The 19581-nt window shown below is 46.3% G+C and overlaps 1 protein-coding gene across 1 annotated transcript in view; it reads left to right on the forward strand.

Moving 5' to 3' along the window:
• The first annotated feature begins 347 nt into the window (after window positions 1-347).
• The window catches only part of LOC149342243 (oxytocin receptor-like), a 78971-nt gene continuing 59737 nt past the window's right edge, over window positions 348-19581 (forward strand). The window contains exon 1 of the mRNA XM_089542128.1: window positions 348-1577. Coding sequence (XP_089398254.1) covers window positions 554-1577 — 1024 coding nt within the window. The 5' untranslated portion in view covers window positions 348-553. The remainder of the gene's footprint in view (window positions 1578-19581) is intronic.

Below are 19581 nucleotides of genomic sequence, written 5' to 3' on the forward strand. Positions count from 1 at the left end.
TCGCCGAAGATGTCAAGATCAACGTAAAAGCTTGACAATTTACGTGTTGTAGAGTGACGCTCATCAAGTTCTATTTGTAACTGATTTCTCGCTTTACGAGAACATAGTCAGCTTCTAGTGGCTGGTCCGTGCTCCATTTCCTTTATCGCAAACTTAAAAAAAAATCATTTTTCCTCTTACTTCAAAAGCTTGAAAGTTTTTGGTGCTGTGGTTCCCGAAGCGGGTGTCATTTTCTGTGAAAAAAAAAAAAAGCCTATAGGTGAAGGCTAGGGTGAGCGCTTTCTGCCCCCTTTCTTGCAATTTTCTAGTAATTTTACGCCGTAGGATGGTGCTTCAACGCACCGTTGCTCAGGTTTCGTGGTTTCCGGCTCTCAAATGCAAGAGCTTCCAAGCCTTCCGCGATTGTTGACGGGTGACGTTTCGCGTGCTTCGGCGTAATCAGCCGGTACGAGCAATCCGAACAGCCAAGATGTCGGAGCTACGGAGCATACGCATACCAGTAGCCCGAGCTACATAGCTAACTCTCACTCAAAAGAGAAGACAGTGACGGCTCATGGAGCATTACACGATAGAGCAGGACAGAGACGCCTACTCTGCGGACGTCTCCTCGACGCCCTTGTCTCTGGAAGAAGGCGTCGCCGTGAACACTACGACATGGGCCGGTTCTCGCGACGAGGCACTGGCCCAGATCGAGATCGCCGTGCTTACGCTCATCTTCGCCTTCACCGTTCTGGGCAACGGCTGCGTCCTTGCAGCTCTGGCGGCGCGTCGGTCCAAGCTTACACGCATGTACTATTTTCTGCTGCACCTGTGCATCTCCGACCTGACTACGGCCTTCTTGACGGTGCTTCCTCAGCTGGGCTGGGACGCCACGTACCGCTTCCGTGGCGGGGACATCGCCTGCCGGTCGGTCAAGTACGGCCAGCTACTGGGTCCTTACCTTTCATCGTACGTCCTGGTGGTGACGGCCTTGGACCGGTACCAGGCCATCTGCTTCCCGCTGTCCAGCTGCTCTTGGACGCCGGCCAAGTCCAAGTTCCTCGTCTCGGTCGCGTGGGCCGTGTCGCTGCTGTGCTGCGTGCCCCAGCTGTTCATCTTCAGCTACCAGGAGGTGTCGCCTGGTGTGTACGACTGTTGGGGTACCTTCGTGGAGCCGTGGGGCCTGCGGGCCTACGTCACGTGGTACAGTGTGTCGGTCTTCTTCGTGCCCTTGCTGGTGCTGTGCTTCACCTACATCTGCATTTGCCGCTCCATCTGGCGCAATTTGCGCCAGAAGAGGGAGAGCTCGCGTGCTGCCGCGAATGGTATGGCGGCGCCGATGGCGGTGGATGGTTCCTGCCGGGCTGTCCGTCGCGCCTTCCGCCTCAAAGGCGCTGCGGCTCACAGGGGCAAAGCCGTAGCGGCGTTCATGGCGCCTCGCAGCCATTCTGTGCGCGGGCTATCACGTGCCAAGATAAAGACGATCAAGATCACCATCGTGGTCATCGTCCTGTACATTGCCTGCTCGTCGCCGTTCATCTGCGTCCAGATGTGGATGTACTGGAGCCCGTACGCCAACATAGCCGATCCTTGGACGAGTAAGTGAACGATTTTATTTTTGTAGTGGAACTTTATGCAGAATCTTTTAATTAATTTATTATGAGGGGTAGTTTCGCGAGGGGACCACTTGTTTGGAATCAGTTGTCAGTGAAGGTACCGGCTTTGCCAAAAGTTACACCGCTACGCGGTTTGCTTCTCAGTCGTGTGGCACAATTTTGATGGCTTACCTTAAGCTCTAAATCACTGCTACGGTAAGGAGAACCGTTTTACTTAGCTGAAAGAACTCTTTTGCGTTTTGAGGTGCCTAAAAGGCTCCACTATACGGCTGGGAAGCAAACTAAGCAGCCTGGTTTGTTTTGAGAAAGACAGTACTTAACCAAACACGTGTACGAGCTTACAGCCAATGGGTGGGTGTCTTTAGCGTGGCTTCGGAACACAAATAATCGTACAGCAAGAAACTGTGCTGCCATTTAGATTGTCTATAATTAGGCGCAGAGAGACACCAAGATATGAAAGTGTATGCGTGATATGGAGCAGTCACGCACTGAATCTATTCAGTTTAGTAGATGTAGCTTTGTACCCGTGTGTCATGGCTGAGCAAGGTTTACAAAAAAAAAATATATTCATCTATCCCAATGAGTTTTACTTCACTGCGAAGTTAGCAGGATTGGTTTGGTTTATTGGTTTATTGGGGTTTAACGTCCCAAAGCAACTCAGGGTATGAGGGACCCGTAGTGAAGGACTCCGGAAAGTTTGACTCCTGAATGTGCTGTAATTTGGAAAAACGAGTAGAATTTGCCCAACGGCCGTTTTAGCAGGATTGATACTCTTAAACGGCTATTGTGGAAATTCCACTCTTTTTTCAAATTACAGCACATTCTGCGGCAGATTTATCGCCTGGTGAAAGCAGGAGCGGTGAAGAGAACGGTATTCGAAAGACGACAAAAGAAACCCGATCTTTGTACATCCTAACGAAACGAGACATTCTGTCTTCGTTGATCACCTCGTCCGTGGACATAGAAACCAGTGCGCTGACGTTTCGCAAGCGCTGTCCTGACGGGCGCCGTTCTCGCCGCTTGCTCCTGGAAACTGTCGATGGCGTTAGTTCCTTAATAGTGGCAGCGCAGTGAATTATTGTACGCGCTTTAGTTCGCGAATTTCAGAGGTCGGTGCTGCTTTAATTAGCGGGGTAGAAGTTCAGCTGGCTAGTGCTGCGTTTGTCTCATAGAAGCCGCTGGGTTGTTCCTTGAAAGTGTCGCCTTTCTAAGCCGTAAGTTCATGTTTGTGAGGCTTTGTCATCAAAATGCAGCGAGTAAGTGACGTAAGTAGCTTAAGAGCCTGGCGCCAGAGCCACGCTCCCTTATTCTACGAAAAAAAAACAACAAGGAAAGGAAGGAAGAAAGAAAGAGGAAGGAAGAAAGCAAGAAAAGAAGTTAAAAGTACGAAAAGGAAGAAATAAAAAAGCAAGTCGAGACGTCACAGCAGAAGCCTGATTTTTTTTTTTTTTTGCTTGACAAGACATGCGGAAATATTCTGCAATTTCAAACGTTGGTTCCGATGGGACAGTGCTGGTTTGGGTCTCGACGGAATACAGCGGCCGTTGGTCTTTCTTGAAACTTTATCACAGTATGCGAAGAAATAAAATTTTCTAGGAAAAGTTTGCATATGAAAGGAGGTGGGGGAGTTGGGAGGCAGGATGCAGCATGCAGTTTCCACCTAGGAAGACGAGGCGTCACCGCTTTTTTTAGGAAATATAGGCCGTTAACGCGCGTCAATATATTTATTTCCCATGCCGAGAAGAAATGCACGGCGACAGATTTACGAGCTAACATTTTCTGAACAGTTCCGTTTTTTTTTGTAATATTTTGTGATAAGCTGAAAAAGAAGGGATCGAAATTAGCATTTTCACGGGCAGGAAGATGTAAATAACGCCTCGCGCATAGTTGCTAGTTGAAGAACAAAAAGAAAGCGAAATTAACGCAAGCAAAAAGGAACAGTAAACTGGAAGGAATCACGAAGCACCGCAGAGCGAGAAGTACACTGTACCAGCTCAATTTCTTTGGCATTCGTGCGTATAGATGTGCGTGCGCGTACGTACGTACGCACTTACGACAAGTGTTCCATAAGTTTTGGGTGTTGTACATTTTATATTGCGCGACGCAGCTATGAAATGAATTTCAATCTACAGATTGAAATCAGGTTTGAAATGCCTTAAAATTGGTGTTTGAGCGAGTTGATTTTTACTTGATTCATAAGAGCACAATGCAAAACACGCATACCAAACAATTACGGACAAAAACATTTTTTAACGCGAAGAGTTTATGAGCGCAATTTTTTCATGCAAAAAATTTCAAAGTTCAAAGATTTTACTATAACAATCAACATAGCCACAGATCTCCTTATGGCAGGCTTACATTTTATTGCTATTAACGCTTTTACTATTGCCAAAAGCATTCCCCATTGGTTTTCTATGGCCGACTTAGCTGCTTGACGCGAGCGATGGAAACAATGTAAAAGAAAGATTTTGCTGCACATCGGAAGACTAAATCATTACCTTGAATATCTCTATAACAGTGCCTTTCAATTTTCTAATATTCAAAAGTCTTGTCCGAGAATGTTTTGGACAGGGCATGTAATGCGAAGGCAAGATAACCCCTGGTCCTTGAGGGTAACGGAGTGGATTCCAAGAGAAGGCAAGCGTAGCAGGGGGCGGCAGAAAGTTAGGTGGGCGGATGAGATTAAGAAATCTGCGGGAATTCCGGTGGCCGCAACTGGCGAAGGACAGGGTTAATTGGAGAGACATGGGAGAGGACTTTGCCCTACAGTGGGCGTAGTCTGGCTGATGATGATGATGACAGAACAAACAAGTAACACTGTCGACAGGACGGGCACTGACTACGAACCGTTTAATCTGAACAGACCCAGCTCGCTTCTTAATAAACTGATAGTGAATGCTCGTCCTGCTTCAGTTTTATTTCTGTGTTCCGTGTCGTTTTTTGCGCTGCCCTCTTATGACTCATGGAATGGCTTCTTTGCAAACAGCTCCTCACCTGCGGTATTACTTTCACAAGCGGCACCAGTCGGCCCGCTGGTCTGTGCATATCGTCGCAGAATTACGAGGGCGTCCATTTCTCTCCACCCACATTACCACCCCGAACCTCGCGCCGTCTAATTTTTGCCGGTGTCTCAAGACGAACACCTGAATTGTGCTCACTTCGTGTACGACAAAGAGATCATCTTTATTCGTCGACAACGGCATATACTGAGACCGGGAAGGCAGTAATGACGAAATCACATCATCCTTGTAGTGACTATACCTAAACCGATCATCTGCAGATAGAGAGGTCACACTACACTTTTCCGATAATGTTTTCTCACGGTTAATGCGGAAGTGAAGAAAATATGCGTTCCAGGAAACGAAAGAGGAGGGCCTTTCGAAAGCGAGAAGTGGGAACACAGATGTCGAGAGCAGCGAACGGTTTCCACTTTCATGCGCCGAGATTGCCTCCGGTCTCAGGGCGGCGTGGGGTACGGGGACGCGCGGATTGACTGCGATGTGCCTATTGTCGAAAGGCGCTTGCTACACGTGGAGCCTAGCATAGCCAAGAGTCGAAAGAAGCACGCCAGGAAAGCGTCGAGATGGAAAGCAGTTTGGGTTCGTTTTTACGAAAAAGTTAATGCGAGAGAAAGATGATGAAAAGAGGGGCAAGAAAGGGTTCTCTTGGAGCGGATACTGAAGAGTCGAGAGCAGCTAGCAGTTTCAAGTTGCACTCGCCATTTACGGAGGCGCTGGCTGCTAAACTTACTGCTCAGGAGAAAATGACAGTGAAAAATTTCTGCACGTAGCTGACGTTAACCAGAGATAAAAAATAGCGAGGAACAATTGATGGAGGCAACTTCAATCATGTTTGTTTCGAACGGGCAAGGATGAGCTCCCCCTACCGCCCACTAGTATTTTTTTTTCCATCTGTCAACATGTCTCACATTTGTCGCCTTCCGCCGCTTCAGATGACCTTCTGGCCGTGCCTCCCACGGAGTGCGCCGGGGGGCGTTTGGATGCTCGTGCTCTGTCCTTGCGAAGAAATCAGTTAAATGCCTTGCCGGCTCACACAAAGCACAAGACAGAGCAACGGAAGTTCTTTGTATGAGCGCGGGCGCCGACGCCTCCCTAAGGTACCGTGGGAAGAATTTAGAGGGAATTTGGGAGAATTTAGTTGTACTCCGGATGTCGAACGACGAGAAGCTAGCTCCGCTGTCTGCTCGAGTGTTCCGAGAGATGTGCAGTTGTTGGCTATTTGGCTATTGATCTTTTGTACTTAATCTGTGGATAAATTCAGTGAGTCAAGTCTTAATAGACTGGATCAAGTCTTATCATTTATGATTAGGCCATCGAATAGCGGCAGCGACGCACAGTTATAACAATGTCGTTGTTCACTGTATCATTATTTGTTATCATTTTTTATTTATGCTGTCAGCCCTTTGTGGGGCTTTTGCAGGAGTGTAAAAAAGAAGAAAAGTGTGAGAACATGCAATACATCCGAATGCAGGCATTTAAAAAAACAAAAACAATACATCTGCTAACAACGCTTCGAGTCAAATACAAAGATATTTGTTGTCAGCCCGCAATGACCTACAAGAATAATTAGCATGTATGAAACGCTGGATGCACTCAAAAATAAAACAAATACATTAGCTGAGGAAAAACAGGACGTCGGTCATGCTCTTCATGAAGGCTTCGACGGACGTGCACTGTACAGCAGCGTTAGGTAGGGAATTCCACTCATTAATTTGCTCTTGGGAAAAAAAATATACTTAGAACAACAAGCGCGAGGAGAAGGAACTGGAATAAACAAAGAATGAGGATGCGGTGATGTCTCGTCAGACCAAATATATATAAAAAAAAATGTGACTTGTCGATATTAACCTGATTATGCAGAATTAGGTACAAATACTTAGCTTTTCGTGCTCTGTTCGCGACTTAATCTCGGAAGACAGGTTTGTGAACAGAAACCGGAAGGTGAGAGATAATGTCGGCATTTATTAAATATAAACCTGTCAGCAAGTAGCTGCACATTTTCGATCTTCGAACAATTGATTTTCGTGTATCGGTACCAGACAACCTTTGCGTATTCTATGATCTGCCTAATCAATGTTTTACAAGGTAGACATTTTGTTTGACGGGTTGCATGATATATGATCCGCCTAAGGCTCCACAGTGCCTTTCGAGCTTCTGAGCACCCAAGTCTATATGGGTGTTTCAGCTCAAATCGAGGTTACGTATGAGGCCCAAGTACTTATGTTGCATTGTCTTTTGGATTACTTGATTGCCAATGTTACAGGAAAAATACCAGGTACATATTTTATAGCTACTGACATAAGGACTGCCTTCTTTGGGATTAGGAATATTTGCTATTCATCGCGCCATTTTTGTTACTTTTTGTAAGTTCGAGTTTACTTTTACCAGGCCATTTTGCATTTTGATGTTATAAATTATTCAGTCGTCTGCTAAAAGTCTGAATGGTAGGTACATCAGTGTTTTCAGTGAGATCATTAATAAATTAAGAAATAACAGAGGGTCCCAGAACGCTGCTTTGAAGACCCCTGCGGCTACGCATGAGAGGGTAGATTTCCTTTCTCCCAATTGTCGAAGTGAGCGGTGGCCGTTCTTGTGCATAGAGTTTCTTAATATTAATTAGATGGAAAGCTGGAGGCGCTGCACTTCATCTGCCATGGAGAGGTGCAGTAATGCCGGGAAGATTAGTGTCGTACTTGGCTTGGCTGGTTTTATGCATGAAAAGTGAATTCAGCTATAACATTACTATTCTTCTCGCGCAAAACCTCTAAGGAAAAGGTTGAAAGTTTCCATACCTGCCTAACATTAGCGTTAAATTTATTAAAATATAAAGTGCACTATTAAAATGATTTCATCTGCGCGCAGACGAGAGCCTCGCGGCGCAGCTGCCGATTCTGAGGCAGAATACACGTTTTGAGCCCAACATTAGCCAAGCCAGACAAGAAACATCGTCTTCCCAGCATTCTCCCGGTGGATGGAGTGCTCTTTAAGAATCTCGCATAGACGGTGGCGCCAGCTTTCCCTCTCGGCAATATCGAGAAACTATGTGCTCTCTCCTGGACACGGTCGGCACGCTGATTTCGTTCGTTCAAAACACGGTTGAGAGCGCTGCAATACGATAGCGCATGAGCGCAGTCACGCATTTTTTGTTGTTTTTAATTTTCGCTGGCTTTCTTTAAATACCGCAAAAAAGACGCCACGCAGGATGTATGTTGCTAATAAAGACTGGATCGGCTGTTTCTGAACTCCCTCCACAGCTTAGAGATATGCACTTGCCTCTCAAGTGGATATTACAAATTTTTAACATTTAGTCTTAATTAATTGAGCAGAATTAAAGAAAATATTCTGAGGAGTTCCACACGACGACAAACAATGTGGCTTCTATATCACCCAGCTGCAGTGTATCGGTTTTTAAAAGCCTTGGTTCAAATTACGCGAATTACAATGCATATCGCTTTAAACCCAGAGCTCACTGCAGTGCGAAGGCTCCATCTATGATCTGTAATATTCCTGTCTTGCTCCAAATGTGACCCGTTATTTCTGCAGAGAGGGAGAGACAGAGAGGAAAGACAGTTGGGCTAAACGCAATGGCGTTGCGGTTGGGTGTACCCTGCAACGGGGGAAAAAGAAAAAAAGATGTAAAAGGGAATCAGGAAAGGGAAGCATGAGGTAAGAGGCGAATGAAGAAAGGTTATATATAGAAACACAGAGAGACCATGAAAGCAATACCCTCGGAAACGTTACAGCGTCCACACCACCGCCACACAGCTAATTAATAGAGGAACGATGTGAGGAAAGAACGAGGAACGATGTTTAGGGATGAAGGGCTAGCAAACACAACATACTTCCTACAGGAAGCGACTCCTCAGGCTATTTCGTCCCGGAAATCATCGTGATAATCGCAGAGGTGTTCTTATATCTTGCTGCGATAAATAAGTCTGGACATCCGCTTCGGGGATCTCTTCTTTCCGACAGCAATCAATTACCACGCCGGGAGACATTAACGCTATATGGGGAACGCTGAGAAGCCGAGCTTTGAAGAGGCTCGGGATGGGCTTCGTAACTTCTCCACGTTCGCAACATTCACACGCAGATGCCTCTCTGCTGGCGAGCGCGGGAAGAAACAGCGACCCACGTAAACACAAAACGCAGAGCGCGCGTATCGTGACAGCGGCATGTCGCCGACTAATTGACGCCCGTGGTCGTCCTACTGGGCCATCGATCACGGGGCCTGCGCACTCATGGTGAGTCAGTGGCAGCCGCGGACCTGCTGCCTAGCTGCCCTCGCGAAACCGTCGCAGTTGTTTTGATGGCTGCCGCCAGTCGTCGTCAGCTGTCGACTTGAAGAAAAACTTAGGAGAGGCCCTCACTATTCGAGATGCATGTCAAAAAAATGTTCCGGAAGTCAGATGCTTTCACAAGGACTAGTGGGAGCAAGGAGGAAGGAAAACTCTGGAGAGGCCTTCGCTATCCGAGCTGCACGCCAAAAAGTGTGCCGGAATGCACACTCTTACGCAAGGACTACTGGGAGTCTTTGGCTGACGGCGTTGCCAATACTAACGATGGGCGACGCGGCATAATCTGCTGCAATGCCTGCTGCGCATGCACAAGAGCGCTGAGATGGCGACCAAGTAGACGGGGGGCAGGGGGGAGCCGGCTTCAAAAAATGTGACGTAATCGCCTCTGCTGAGTTCTTTCCTTCCTCCATAAGTGGGAGTCTTTGGTCGACGGGGCAGCCAATAGTAGCGTTGTTCGCAGCGGCAACGTCTGCTGCGCATGAGCAGACGCACGTAGTCGGCGGCAAAATATCGAGAGGGAGCCCTCACGTCCGGCTTCAAAAGATCTGACGTAACAGTCTCTCTTGAATACCTTCCTTCCTCGATGGCTGTCGAGGTCGACATGCTACGAGTACGCAAGCTTTGCGTGTGTGGTAAATATCGAAGATGAGGCAACATTTTAAGCTATACCAATGGTATCGCGACTAGCGAATACACTCATTATTTAGGCCTGCTAAGCTCTAGATTTTCTGCTCAGGTGCTGTAGATGTCCCAAGCGGTCTTGTTTTCTTCAGATACAGAGTGGCCGCTTCTTCAGTAGGGGAAGCTCGCTTCGGCGAGTGTGCTCGGGGAGGCGAGTAACGAAGTGAAGCGGTTTTTAACTCAATCTACCGCCTTCAGTGCAAAGTTAATTCCATCGAAGATTACTGCACTGCAGCTTAGTGATATGCTATTACTGAAAATCTGTCATCGCGCAAAATGAGAACAGCCTTGTGATGCTTCCTTACTCCATTTTGGGGGAAAGGGTATATAAGTTGCCGTAAGCAAGAAAGAACACATCTTTGTGGCGGGTATGAAAGCGAATAGGCATTGCCAGGACCTACTGGCGCAAATCGGGATGTATATTAAGGCGAAAGCCTTTAATGCCTCATACTGTCGTGACCAAGGAATGTTAGGAAGTGTGTCCGCGTTTCAGCGCCAGTATTTCATTTTAAGGCGAAAGCCTTAATGCCGCAACTGTCGCGACGAAAGAATGTTAGGAAGTGGGTTCGCGTTTCGGCGTCACTACTTGAAAAAGACTGTGTCGAGGCTGTGAATTGAACCAGGGCCTTTGGCATTTGAACTGGAGACGCTACCACTCCGCCACGAAGGCTCAGGGTTTGGGCATGAATAAAGGCGCAACGAGTGAATGAATGGGTTTCGTAAGTAAAATAAAAAAAAGTAAAAAATAAGAAAAGATAAAAATAACAAAAGAAACAAACAGAAAATAAAATAAAAAATAAAATACAAAAAAAAACCAGTCAGGAAACGCTTTCGCTTTGCAGCACTTTAGAAAGCCAAAGTGTCCCCTCAATTTTTTTTTTTACTTTGTTACAATCTGGTTGCTTCGTTAAACTCAATATATCAAGCTTGGAAGCTCTTGATCAATTAGAATGCTGTAAGTAGCCGAAGGTAGGTTCACATGGGGCAATACTTATAAGCAGGGGATCACTGAGGTCATTTTTCTCACGAGGTGAAGGAAGCGTGAAGCACCAGTAGAGAAGTTTGCAACCAATCGTACGCACAAATAGCGGCGGAGAATAATGTTTCACCTCTGAAACATTCAGTACTTCTCTTAGACTAACTTAAATTACTTTGAATTGTATGGGCTGTGCTAAAGAAACGCTGATGATATCTATAGGTCATACGCGAACGTTCTTACAGTTCGGGGTCCATCAAGACGCAATTAAGAAACTGGGCTTAGCTGCTCAGTGCTACAGGTGAAGGGAAGGTGGAAGTGCCCAACCATCTATATACGACGCCGCAAATGGCAGTGGGGGTTAGGTGAGTCCAAATAATCTTCGAGGAACGCCAGACCGGCCTGCGACGTGTTTGCAGAGCGGGCTTAGTGGGTCATTTAGGCTCGGGGGACACACACTGCGAGGCTCCCGGGGCTTAGGACGCGACGGGAGCCGGCACTCGGTTTAGGTCAGGGCAAGGCGAGTTCCTCCAGCTTGCGGGCAGCCGGAACAGCTGTCTCGGCGAGTTGGCGGTAAATTACATCCTAATGCGGGACGCATTTAAGGGCCGCTCGCCAAAGTTTCCTGGCCCCGATAACTTCAGAAATTGCAGAGTGCGGCCAAATGAACTTGTGGGGGATCGCCACATGTATCATCTTAAGGCTTAATCTGATCATCTTCGTCAAGGTGTGATTTGAAAGTCACTAATTACAGTCAGGTGACTTTGACCAGTTAATTAAGATAAGGGAGCTAAAAGCAAAAATGCGCGTCCCGAGACCCTTTAGACATTGGTCCGTTCATCATCCCGACTGACGGGTGCTCCCCGAGAGCAATGGACATTGAAGAAACATCAGAAATAAAGTGCCGGTCTCGACCTCCTTCAGACAATGACTCATCTATCACCGTGCAGGATCGTCATCACTAACAGCAGCATCGTCATGGCAATCACCATCATCTTCGTCATCCCCATCATCCATACCGGCAGTCCGCCACGAACAACACACTGCTTCCAGCAGCGTTGTTCTCTCCTCCTCTCTAGCTCTCCGTCTCTCCTCATTCGTTTCCCCGCAGAGCCACCGCTCATGGGGCGCTACGGGCATCCAAAACCGCGCTTTAGGTGCCTTATCTGCGAATTTGCCTATGATTCCTATGAAGGAAACGCATGCTGCGGCGGACAGGCTCAGGGGAAGCGAATCGAACTGCATGTTTTGTTTTTACTGGAAGGTTTGCTAACGAGGTACGGGCATCCTGCTGCGAAGCCGGCTAGTCCCGTTCTCGTTATATTTTATGACGCTGGTACGCGGAAAGGAAAAGATATGTGACACGGAAATGGCGCGAACACGACCCTGAAAGAAATATAACTTTCGCGCGCTCGCGGTGTTCCTTCGAAAGCGTAATCCCCGCGCACAAAAGGTTTGCTTTCGTTGGCTTCTTGAAACGGACAAGACACAGGACACAAAAGAACTGGTTACACGCCTCCTATCTCTGTTTACTTTAATGACAGCAGCAAATGAGCATCGAGAATTCTCGGAATTTTGGCGGGAAACTTCACGAGAACTCCTTTCATAGATTGTGGAAGAGCTCATCTGAAACCTGGTCGACGTCGCTATCGGCATTTGCGCTCGAGAAAGACAGAGAGAGGTGAATAAAAACAAAAAGGGACAAAATCTCGAGAAGAGTGAACTTTTTACTCCGATAAGCGTATTTCTTGTGGGGCTACGGTGATGGCTTGCATGCTTAGAATTCAGCGACCTGAGTAGCGGGTCGAACAAAAGACCATCGTTCACGCTCAATCGCTGTCTATTCCAACGCCTCATTAAAAGCCAGGAGTCCCCGATGGAGCGATATCTGCCGTCAGCCAAATAGGGTCCGAATTGAATTGAACGCCACCGTGCGAAGGCTGGTCGCGGTTGGCACGAGGTAGAAGCTGATAGGAGATCAGTGAGGTTGGCTGGCTTTGTACTGCTGTGGGCTTTATTCGGCTAATGATGATGATGATGTTGATGACGCTGACGCTGACGCTGACACGTACGGAACCGGCGTACATGCGGCTACCAGCCCTACCTTTATAGTCAATAAGATTTTTCTTAACGCCAGTCCCGATGAAGGCTCCCCACCCGTGTGACCATCCCCTCCACTTATTATATGAAAAGGCAACTAACTGCTTGATGCCATAGATGCCTGTTTTCAGCGGGCCACTAATTGAGCAGGCAAGGCTGGTATCACAGCGTTACTCGCATGGCAGTGAACAGAGCTTCCGCGTCACTGCCAGCTGCCCCCGCAGGGCACCATTTTCATGCTTGAGACTAAAATGAGAACTTAGTTTTTATCCCCGCTTGTTTTCATACATGCAGCGGTAAAGTGGGAGGGAATTTTATTAGGATTTTAAAGTAGGTGTTCGTTGATTACATCACTATTAGGGAGACGCAAGATGCGAAATGATCCCACTACTCAGCACGGTTTTACCGGAATGACGGACTTGTTTCAGTGATTTCCAGTGATGCCTTTGGTAGCGTGGGAAACGACGGCTTAATTCCACGTGACGTTCACGCGACAGCAATGGGCGGCTGTAGCGTGCGATGCGCCATTGTCAGCAAAAAAAAAAAAAGGAGAAAATATCTGGGCATTACGCAGCACGTGGCATAATTAACGTGATAAGCCGGTGTTGTTTACTTAGTGGAACCGGACGATTCTGTCGCTGCTCCCGAGTACGCGCCTCATGTGAGCGATCGGAAGTTGCTAGGACGCACAACAAAGAACACGAAGCGAAATATAAATTTCATAGCAAGTGCACCATTTCCACTGGCTGACAGGTGTCGATGTTCTCTGTTTGCCATTTGTCACCTTTTGTCTTCCGTACTGCGAGAGGGTCGTAAATTCCGGCGGGTAATGTACTTTACGAAAGTTTCCTCCATGCGAAGCTTGTTTTCGATTCCGTAATTGATTCATGAGTCATGATCGAGAGGAAGAAAAATTCGAGGGGACCTGAGTCCGGAGGGCATGACGCTAAAAGCGCAATGGATTAATTCTCATATAGGCAGAAGGTCATCATCTCCTTAGCATTCATAGATCCCTGGAACTCCTCATATCGGTTAAGGGATGCGCCGCTGCACTGCAATGGCAGGTGCTGCCACCGGTGGGGCTTCTGCGACTTAGGTTGCTGCTCCCGAGAAACCTCTCGCGACTAATACTTAATTTAACTGCCGAGTGCCACGGTGGTAGGCCTGCTCACAATCCGATGGGTGGGTTGTTATCATGCGGCATAGTCACGGGAACTAGGTGGCACGCCGACGAAGACGTCGGATTTTCTGCAGATCCCTGACCAATCGCCCACTGTGGATATGTGCTGCTCCACCTCAGGCTAACAACAACAACAACAACAACAACAACAACAACAACAACAACAACAACAACAACAACAACAACAACAACAACAACAACAACAACAACAACAACAACAACAACAACAACAACAACAACAACAACAACAACAACAACAACAACAACAACAACAACAATAGCAACAACAACGACAACAACAACAACAACAACAACAACAACAACAACGACAACGACGACGGCGACGACGGCGACGATGACGATGATGGCGACAGCAACAACAACGACAGCAACAACAACAACAACAACAACAACAACCACAGCAACAGCAATGCGATCACTTTAAAGAAGCTTAACCGTTCTCATGGAGCTTGCCGACGAATGAGTTCGTAACATACCTTTTCATTCTTTATCTTCAGAAGGCTTCAGATTTTTCTAATGACGCGAAGCCTTTTCATGGGGCTTTAGCTTGCCAAGCACTGTCCCGAGAACGCTACAGATTTAAAGGCAACGAAAGGAATGTGCTGGTGACATCGACATAACACGCAAAGGTGCCACATGATATTCACGACATAGGGATACCAGCCTCGTCTCTTTCTCCGTCTTAGTATCTTCTCGAGGAATAGATGCGCGGCTTGTTTAGGCTGGCAGAAATAGAAGGAGACCAGAGAAGGACACACCAACTCCCTAAATATTGAAGAAGGTAGAGGACAGCGCAGCAGTAGGTAGGCGCAGTTACAAACGATAAATGATTAATTTTGGTGCTCTCAAGCTACACGGGGAGACACAACGCACTGGAAGGCTGGGGGTTTACTTCGATCGGCTTTTAATTTTTCAGCACCGCTGGAAGCTGGACACACGGAAAGTTAATTTCATTTCGCCTCCACCGAGATGCGGAAGCCGCAGGCAGGAGTCGTTAACATCTCGGCAGCCGAATGCCATATAACAGCTCAGTCCCATCGGCGCGTGCACGAAATATTGATGAGGATTTTCTTTTTTTTTTCTCCTTGGGTGGTGGTTATAAATGAGCAAGTAGTACTGAGACACTACATGCAACGATGCTGGGCAAAAAAATACAGCCTTATTTTTTTCTGCGTTATGCTTGAGGTCTGAATAGCATGGACGTAAGATGGGCTATTAGTACAGCACTCAAAAAAATGAAAGGGCTGCCATTACCAGTTATGAAATTCTCTTAGGACTATGTAGCGCCAAATTGCATAATAATAACCGCTAATTCGTTTCCTCGCACAATATTATGGTTGTGTCTGGTTCTAGAAAAGTAAAAAAAAATTTGAAGTCAAAAAGCTTGAGGAAACATTTCAAGTAACGCGTTCTAAGCACGCTCATGCACAATTGCTGTAATTGGTCTGTCCTTCAGCACTGATTGATTGAAAACTTTCTTTAAACAATGGCAATTACTGGAGCCTTGGGTGGTCCGCCTATTCCGGCAGCCCACTGGCCTGCGCCGCAGCGTGGGCCCTGCGAATCAGTCCTCGTTGCTGGTCGAGGTCCTCGCTGGGTAGGATGGCCTCACGCTGCTCCAAATTGGGATTCGGAAGTCTGTATATGGCAGGATTGAATTGGCGTGCCAACACCACGTGAAAAGCCGTAGCTATTTCTCCACAGTGCGGGCACCCTGGTTTGTATTGTAGAGTGGGGGGGCACCACTGGCGGAGAACAGTGAGCCATACGTCCCGTTGCAATGCGTGGCCGTATTCCCACTTCATCTGTCCCGTTTATTTTACTTATTTTTCCAGTCTGCTCAATAATGGCCGCAGTGTCCTGAGGGCATTTGAAATAAATAAATACTACCGCAGCGGTGGCCTAGTGTTTCGACCCTCCGCCTCGCATTCGGGGGGTGCGGGGTTTGATCCCCAGTACCACCGGGTACCCACGGGTGATACAATGGGTGAATCTTTCCCTTGTCTGGTGCTCGGCTTCTTTAGGGTGAAATGCTTGGGAAGTGGGTCTTTGACCCCATCTTTAGTAGATGAAAACATCTTGTGCCATGGTTTTATGGCCACATATGCGCTCGCGCCATAAATTGTCATCTTCATCAAATAAATGCATACAGAAGTAAATAAATATTTCTGAAAACGAAACAAAAAAGTTGGGGGCGCTTAGGCTCCGCCTTAAGGGCATCACAAAACGCTTAACCTGCCCTTAAGAATAAAATGTGATAGCATTAGAGATCCCTCCTGCGCAAGTACTCCTCCCCTGTTACCTAGGTTTGGTTTTGATTTGATTTATTTGCTTTTTGTTTCCGGTATAGAAATGGCAGCAAGAGTAAAAGGCGAAATGACTGACGATGGCTCTTGCCCCATACACAGTTGGCACACAGTAATTTTGCATATGCTTGCGTAACAAATTTCAATACAATACAATGCAATATAACAATACAATAGAATAAAACACAACAGTTCAATGCAATACTATAAAATACATCACAGGCAGCGCGCCTGTCCTGTCCACCTTAGTAGGTGTTGCGCAAAAAAGGATTACGTCTTGAAAACATGAACCGACTAGCCCTCGAACAAACGCTGCTGAAGTATAATAATATACAATACAATAGAAATACCCAGAACGATAGTGTACTCCCGGAAAATACAAATTAAGGACACCGCCATAAAAGAACAAAATTAAGTAACTTCAATGTTGTTCGCATTCAGCAGAACTCTAAGCGTAATCTTAGAGATATTAGCACTGATGTTGGTTAATTTGTGAGTTCAGATTTGAATGCTGTGTGTCTGATATTCGATATGTCGTTGTCCGTGATTCTTCCTTATTTTGGGTCCTCTGAAGTTTCTCCACGAAGTGTGTACGGAGTAGTTGCTTTGAATTTTTGTGCATTGTAAAGCTTCACCATTTTTATTTACTGGAGCAATTTGAAATTATGAACTTGATTACTTTTAACATTTCGCGTTTTAGGAATAACGGCCTTGCTCGCCATCCTTCTGGTGGGCCGTGATATCGCTACGAGGCTGTTCACATGAGAATTCCAAGATAAGTTTTTCTCAAACCATACACCTAAAAATTTTTGGGCCTCTTTGCCACCAAGCACAATTTCTACGATAGATTCCCAGGTTTATGTACGGGCGACAACAAAATGTAGTTTGTTTTCCCAGTGCTCCCCTGCGATTTGTTTATGGTCAATCAAGACAAGAAGACTCGTAGAGCAAGTAGTTATTGACAGATTGTTCGATTTCTGGGAGTGAATTGCTGCAGAAAAAGACGTTGGTGTCATCTGCCTACATGCCAGTATATGCGGAACTGGTCATTCTCTACATTACAATCATAGGTCACGGGATGTCTTCATACCACTCCTGCTGGAATGATGCAGCGGTTAAACGATGCGACGCTTCCCCGGCAAGTGGGTGCTGCAAACACAGCCACCGGTGGTGAGGCTTGTGAGACCGAAGTTGTTATCAACTGCCCGCGATATTAAATGTGGCGTTCCCCAAGGCACTATCCTGGGGCCTCTCTTGTTCATTATATATATAAACGATCTCGTAAACACTGAAAACTCCGCTAATTATATTATGTATGCAGATGACACAAGTATCTTTTTAACAAGAACAGATGCTAATGACCTAACAAAGCGTGGAAATCTTATTCTGAGTAAACTTAGAGCATGGTCTCTCGCTAATTCATTACTCATAAATTGTTCTCAAACAAAAGCTGTCTTCCTCCGTCCAAAATCTGTCCCACGTACCTTTGATGAGGTGCTATACTTAAATGACTCTGTTATTGAAATCTCTCCTGATGCTAAATCCCTGGGAGTAATATTTAATGAATTTATGCGTTGGGACCATCACACTGACTACCTGCGAGTGATTTCAAAGCAGCCTTGTGATGTCCACACATCTCCATTATTCACTAAACTCAAAATTGTGAAATTACAAAACCTGTATGACTTTAAGCTACTGTCAACACTTAAATCTGAAATACGTAAGGGCACACATACTCTCTTGAAGGCTTTAGGTATGCTAAGGAAGTGTATATTTTTTCTCCAGATCTACCAAAACCGTCTAATATATGTAGCCCTGTTTGAATCACATTCGCGCTACTGCCATTTAGTCTGGGAAAACGGCACCATGAAGGCAATGCATAACCTAATAATAATTTAAAAAAAAGCTCTACGAGTGATTTCAAAGCAGCCTTATGATGCCCACACATCTCCATTCTTCACTAAACTCAAAATTGTGAAATTACAAAACCTGTATGACTTTAAGCTACTGTCAACACTTAAATCTGAAATACGTAAGAGCACACATACTCTCAAAACATTGGGAAATTTGAAAAGTAACACATCTTTACGATTAATGAGGCACACAGAACTGTGGCATGTTCCAAGATCTCGCACAAATTATGGATTTCTGATGGTTCAGTCTAGCATTCAACATATTTGAAATAAATACAAGCTCACAATAGAGAAATTGCCCGCACTTTCTAAACTTGACTTGTATTCACTTTTGGTATAATGCTTGCTAATTCTTCTCTGTTTATTCCAATTCCCTATGTAATAGAGTTGTGTGAATTTGATGTCTATTGTTTGCAAACTAGCTTCGCAGTCGTGATATTTGTTGCGCCTTTGTCAAAGCGTCCGCTGTCAGTTATTGGGAGGTGGGGCTAGTCAAGCTACTAATGTGTAGCTTTTTTCCCACCTTCCCTACCACATCTCATGTAACAATTTTTTGCTTTGTGGTAAAAATTAACTTCAAAAAAACTTCAAACTTCAGGTTGCTCTTCTCGAGCAACTTCTCGCAACCAATAATTAACTTAACTGCCAGATGCCTAGGTGGCCAGTTTGTTCTCAATCCAATGGGCAGGTTACCACTTGCCACAATGGGCAGGTTGTGATGACGTCACAATTTCACGTGGCCTAATTGGCTGGTGGGCCATCTGCTGTGCTTCTTCGGGGATTCTACACTCATGGCTGACGAAGACGACGCCCCGTTCCCTACTGAACAGCACCCTTGACGCTTTTGCGTTAGAAAGATACCCTGGACAAAACACTTTATCCCATATTTATTATTGCGCATTACGGAAGAAAGATGGTGTTACCGTCGCCGAGAGCGCTTGTTCTTGTGATACAGGGCCTATCCGCCCCGGCTTTTGCGAAGCTGCACAAACCTCTGTCCACCCGTTCCCGCGCGAGGACAAATCAATTAAAGGACGCCATGTCGCTAAGGCTGGACAATAGCAGCAATAGCAGGTCACCTGCCTGTCGCGGTGCTCGTTGCCTCACTCGACAAGGCTGCCTGCTCATTTTCTTTCTTTCTATTTCTCCCGTCTGTCCCTTATCTCGTCTTTTCTCTTCTTTCTTCTTCCTGTGTCCCATATCCAAAGTGCACAGTTGTGCCCCAGGGAACGTGACCCTCTTTTGGGGGCTCCTCTCGACCGTCTTTCTATACCGCGGAACCGTCACGCCCGGTCACACCGTGACCTGACGGTATCCAGGCTTGCTTTAAATTTCATGCCACCCGACAATCAATCACCTAGCGTCACACGGAGATAATCGGAATGATTGCGCAACCATCATATTCGCATCACCTCCCCTCTTTCCCGCTCCGGCACCTTAAATAATTGACCTAATTCTTTCTTGTGTGCTTCCGTTTTCTTCTCGTGTTTTTTT

This window comes from Amblyomma mixtum, chromosome 5 (assembly GCF_055824585.1).
Source record: "Amblyomma mixtum isolate Tamu chromosome 5, ASM5582458v1, whole genome shotgun sequence".
NCBI lineage: Eukaryota > Metazoa > Arthropoda > Arachnida > Ixodida > Ixodidae > Amblyomma > Amblyomma mixtum.